At 38.5% G+C, this 5,557-nt stretch overlaps 1 protein-coding gene across 1 annotated transcript; it reads right to left on the reverse strand.

Moving 5' to 3' along the window:
• Positions 1 to 2,162: 2,162 nt before the first annotated feature.
• On the reverse strand, positions 2,163 to 4,854 carry dkk1b (dickkopf WNT signaling pathway inhibitor 1b). Its single transcript, XM_007233996.4, has 4 exons — positions 4,539 to 4,854; positions 3,832 to 3,973; positions 2,962 to 3,105; positions 2,163 to 2,842 (listed from the first exon to the last, which is right to left on the reverse strand). The coding sequence occupies exons 1-4, from the start codon at positions 4,731 to 4,733 to the stop codon at positions 2,592 to 2,594; spliced, it is 732 nt and encodes a 243-aa protein (XP_007234058.2). The 5' UTR covers positions 4,734 to 4,854; the 3' UTR covers positions 2,163 to 2,591.
• Between the last annotated feature and the right edge of the window lie 703 nt (positions 4,855 to 5,557).

The following is a 5,557-nucleotide window of genomic DNA, read 5'->3' on the forward strand; positions in this document are numbered from 1 at the left end:
GGGGACTTGGTTTATTGGGTACTCGAGAAAATCACGGGAACTTTCAGTTTCTACAAAAAGCAACTGTTTCTGGCATTTTTGAAGCAGGATTGAGCTGGTTAATTAGGAACCTAGATCACATTTGAGTTCTGTCACTGTTTGGTAGCCAATGTCTACAAAATAAGGACCCCACTTTGAGAAGAACCCTGGCCAAGAAACATATCAGTTGAGTTTTTAATGGGATGTCTATAGTTTACTGCATGTCAGTTATGAATGTATTTTAATTTATTTGACTGTTTTTTTACTGTTTTGTAAGGATTATAAAAAGCTGGGAACCAATAGTGGATCTGAGGAGTGGATCTAGTGGCATTTTATTTGTGTGCAGCTTCTTTTTTTTAAAGTGTATTTCATCAACACACAAGTTTGTCTTTATATTTGTTTTACCTAAAAAAGTGATAATTCTAATACATAATGGTTATTTTTAGTTTATGAAGATTTAATGTGATATCTGGATGTAGTAAATTCAATATATTTTAATTTTATTAGTACAGTTTTCTTAAAACGCTTTTTTGCCAAAGCCATCCAGAACATCAACGTTCCTCCAACAGACCCAGGAAGAAGCTCGTGCCTTTAACTGTGGGTTAAATTAGTGGGTAAATATTTATCTCAAATTAACATGTTGGGGGCCTTTCTAAGTAAGTCTCTCAAAAAGAGACTTCACTTACTTAACTATTTGTTGCAAAATAGCACTGTGAAACAAAGTCGCCCTTCAGTCAACTTCAAAGCGAGCCAGGCTTTTGAGGAGCACTGCAAACATTCACACTGGCCCCTTATGAGGCCCTTAAATTGCTGTTTTATTGTATCCGGCACAGAAAAAAATAAAAAAGAAAGAAAAATAGAAAATCCACTTCTATTCAAGGTACGATTCAGTTATGATTCCTAACACAACCGTTTACTCCCTTAAGCAAATATCAGATTGAATAGCCGGGGACCTCCTCTGGAATCCCAGAGATGCCTTGTTGCCCTCAAAGAATTAGCCACTTTACTGTATAGTTGGCAAACTAGGGAGTTTTAAGTTTCTCTTTGCGCCATTGTGACAGTTGGGATTCCACGCACAGATGTTTCTGGGCCCTAAGCTGTTGATGGTATTGACAAAAGCTGGGGGACGTCCTCCCAGCACCAGCCGGAGCACATGGATAGGACAATTGCAACATGTATATCCTGTGCTTTGAAATGCTTACCCTTCTGCTTTGTCTCCTTTGACAGCTCCAAGTAAGCCCCCAGTTTCCAGTTACTCCAGAGGAAATGCAAAAAGGACATAGTTCTCAAAGAGGAGAGGGCACTAAAAAGGAGGGGATGTCTTGAGTGGCGGGATTTCATGCTTTTGTGTTCCTGCCTTGCTCTATTTGTACATACAAAAAAAAAAATACTTTCTCAAAAGTACAACCAGTAAATCCCCCTGCACTGAAAGATGGTCAATAAAGTTGTAAGAAAGAAGTTTTTAAATACAAAAATCATTAGATTTAAGCAACTTACATGGTTTCAAACAAGAAAAAAATGCTGAAAACTTACACCAAATGAAACCCCTCCATTATAAACTAGTATATTCACAAAGAAATATACCCTCCTCTTCTCTGAACTATGATACTTAATTTTTCAAAACTTTGACCCTTTGGTCTCATATTAAAACACTGCAAATACCACATAATAATTACACTCAATTAATTAAAAACAAGATGGTGGGAATCCCAGTCATGAGTTTCTCCTGCCAGTCCAGACAGAATCATTGGCAAGGTATACACATTTTTATCAGATTTTATGTTTTAAACTAGTTTATTTACTTACTGTAGAAAGCTATACATTAGTTTTTGGGCTAATTTGGCCCTTCTCATTCCATATGGGATGGATCATTTTTAAACGTTAAAATAAACTACTGTCCCCATTAAGGATGAAAAAAGACAAACTTAATTTGTTATACTCTTTAGGTCCTATTAATCCCACATGTCCAGGATAAATTGCGCACCAAGAAAAAGTCTATGTCTCAGGAGGTTAACTCCTGAAATATGTAAAATATTAGATTCCAGATAAGATTCAAATTTGAATTCAAATTGTAAATAACACCTGCCCCAACCATTCAAAAAAGTGCAGAACTGAAAGAAAGACTCTTTATGCTTAGACATGGATTTGAAATATCAAATATCATAACTCTTTATTTAGAATAAAAAATAGACATATATCAGACTCTATACGATCATGAAAATCTGTATGTACATTTACAATAAACTGGAAAAAGCTTGGTAAAATCCTCATCCTCAAAAATCATTGTGTTGACAAAAAAAAGAGTTAAGTGCCAACTTCCCTAGTATTTACAATACAGTAATGTACTGCAACCATCAAAAGCCAAGTTCCATAGAGAAACATGTATATCTACTCTGCAATGTTGACATACAAACTGTAGACAGGAAGAAGTAAGAACAAGAGTATTCCAATCATAATCCATCCATCCTTTCATCCCTTCATCCATCAAAATCCATCAGTAATGGAGTTTTCTCTTTCTTTCAGATTGGTCCCACTTTCCAGAAGCTTTACGCAAACAAAATCCCACTGGATTCTCAGTGTCTCTGGCAGGTATGGAGGCTTCTAGAGGACTTGCTGTGGTCTCCTCGTTGCGTCCGGCAGGACAGGCCTTCATCGCAGTCGCAGCGCTGGAAGATCTCCAGTCCGTGAGTGCCTTTCCTCTTGTGCTTGGTGCAGACCTGACCCTCCTTTAGGACAGGCTTGCAGATCTTTGACCAAAAATGGCGAGCACAGCACAGCCCCTCCGCACAGTCAGAAGACCTCAGGCAGGTCTCGCCCTCAAGACCTGAAACATTAAAAAACAGACCAAAAAGCAGATTAGACCAAAAGCAATCACTCATAAATTATAAGAATGTTTATAATTGCAATTAACATATGTTTCCAAAAGCATGGTTAATAGCTTACCTTTCAGGTTTTGAGCTAGATTATGAACCGGTGACTTGGGCTGCAGTACCAGTGTGGCGTTCTCCTCATGGGGGGCGCTAACGAGCACAAATTCTTCTACTCCTGCTTGGAGGGCAATGTCAGGGTCGTTTGGTTGACACACTCCTGTTGAAAACAAAAATATATGGTTTTATTCATTCATTCTTGTCATTTTACAATATACAATGATAAAGCAACAGGTTGTTCACACTTTCCTTTCCACCCTAAAATGATGTAGTAAATGTTAAATGCTTTATGAATGTTATACATTTCTGTATATGTTGTGCAGAAATCACAACTTATTTTAATATTCTGTGCCATCTTAAAAGTATAGGATAATAAGTAGAAAGTGCGTCAAATATGCCTTTTCAGCCTGAAGCCTCGTAGTTAAGGTGAAATTGTAAATAAGCAGAATTTAAGGTGGAATGGTTAATTCATGGTAAAATATATATGGTAAAGTGAATCGTATTAAAATATTTTTTTTTTTGACATGGGAACCGTACATTTATTGTAATATTTAACATTATAGATTTTGACACCCCCCCAAACAAAACTTTTTATAATAAATGTAGAGTTCAGGGTTTAGGTCATGCCGAATCGCAAGTAAAAGATAAAAAAAATGCACTGTTGAGGTATTGGACTGGGAATTATTGGAAAAAAAAGATGTCCTGACTTCATATGTAGTTCCTGTAAAAATGTTGTTTTCTTAAACCCTGGATTTTAAAGACCCTATTCGCCTTAGTGCCCAACAGTGGAGACTTCGCTGTTTAGGGTATCGAACCTACAACCATGTGGTGGATACAGACTGTCACAGTATTTTAACTACCTTATATGTGTGAAGGAGGCTCTTACCGTTGTTGCAGTGGTTTCCAGGGCAACACATAGCATCCCGGATGCAGCGCTTTCTCCTTTTCTTACACTGGAGGCAAACGCCGCGCGATCGGAAACAGAACTCGTCTTCAGCGCACTGTTCATCCACCACACATACAAGAGGCTGCGTTTCAGAGAGGACAAAAAGAGAGAAACAGCGACGGTATTAGTCAGTGAAAGATTTAAAGAGCTGGAAAATATGGGGAAACATTCATAAATAATAAGTATCAAAAAATAACACTGAAAACGTTCAATTTACTTTAAGACATATTAGCGGTTCTTTAACTTGAAAATGTGTATGCATTTTTTAAAGTTGCTTTGAAAAGAGAAAATATTTCTCCTGAAGGTTTCTTAAAAACCTTAAAGATTAATATTGAAGAACCCCTAAACGTTCCTCGAGGAGCCTTATTAAAAGATTTTATGAAGAAAAAGGTTCCTTGAAGCTTTCCTAAAGAACTAGATAAGGTTTATGTAAAGTTAAAAAATAAAGAACCCATAAAAGCTCCTCAATGAGTTTTTAAAGAAAATGTTTCCTGATATTTCGTTGAGGTGCTTTAAAAAGAGTCATTTTTTAAGTGTTATTCTACAGCTTGAACCGTATGGTTCATGCAAACAATTTAAAACTGGAGAACCTCTAAAGTTCCTCAAAGAACTCAGTGTGGGACCCCCGAAAAGACCATCCTCCTCACCTGCATGGTGTCGGTGGCGAAGTTCTGACTGCCCTCATCCACGGGGAACACCTGTGGGCTCTCGCTCACCGCCTGATCCGAGCTTTCCACAGGTGCACCCACCTTGATGGCGTTGGAGTTGAAGAGCCCCCCGGCCGCCGCCGCCGTGGCAGTGATCAGGGTGAAGGTCAGGGCTGAGAGCGCCGCCGGCCACATGGTCGCAGATAGTCCGCGGTGGAGGTGCTGCTGGTGCTCGGTGCGCTATATTCTCCTGTTCGCTGGAGCTCCTGGAGCTAAGCTGCTGGCTGAGCTGTGTTCTGAGGCTTCATCAGACCCTGGTGCCCCATTTATACCCACCCTAATGTTTGCGTTCACGCCCCTCGCTGAGGGAGGGGGATGCGATTTCAAAGGGAGCGGCGCTGCTGGGGCACCGAACCCGGGCTGCCCACCGACAGAGAGCCTTCCCTCTGTGTGTGTGTGTGTGTGTGTGTGTGTGTGTGTGTGTGTGTGTGTGTGTGTGTGTGTGTGTGTGTGTGTGTGTGTGTGTGAGGCATCATCACAAGCAGCTAACATCAAACACAAAGCAGAGTAGTCTATTAAGTGAGCGGTTATCCTTGCTTTAACTGGGATTAAGGAAATGTGTATTGGAGAGCCGGTCTAATCAAGCCGGATTATTTACCTCCAGTTACACAGAGGGATGTTTATAGTATTTTTTTTATTTTCGATTTAATGTTATTTACAGTATTAACTAGTTTATTAACCACTTATATAATAAAAAGTAATAACCAAGTTTCTCTTTATTCGTTTTATGTATTTTATTATCTAAATCCCATGTGAAGATTATTTTTATTTTTTATTTTAACTAGTCGCATTACATTAATTTACCGCACTGCTGTGAACTTTTTTTTTTAAATAATACATAAATATTTGTATTATTAAATATTAATTTTCAGTTTTTTTGCGCCTCTTACTAAACTGCTTATTTATCCACCCATCCATAATTTGGAGTTTGATTATAATATTAAGTATAATTTAAAAGT

Source organism: Astyanax mexicanus, chromosome 15, assembly GCF_023375975.1.
Source record: "Astyanax mexicanus isolate ESR-SI-001 chromosome 15, AstMex3_surface, whole genome shotgun sequence".
NCBI classification, from domain to species: domain Eukaryota; kingdom Metazoa; phylum Chordata; class Actinopteri; order Characiformes; family Acestrorhamphidae; genus Astyanax; species Astyanax mexicanus.

Excerpts from the sequence above, each read along its gene's own strand:
- dkk1b (XM_007233996.4), bottom strand. The coding sequence starts at position 4,733 with ATGTGGCCGGCGGCGCTCTCAGCCCTGACCTTCACCCTGATCACTGCC. Across the intron at positions 3,974-4,538 it reads TCGCCACCGACACCATGCAG|CCTCTTGTATGTGTGGTGGA; the intron begins GTGAGGAGGATG and ends TCTGAAACGCAG. Across the intron at positions 2,843-2,961 it reads TCTAGCTCAAAACCTGAAAG|GTCTTGAGGGCGAGACCTGC; the intron begins GTAAGCTATTAA and ends TTAATGTTTCAG.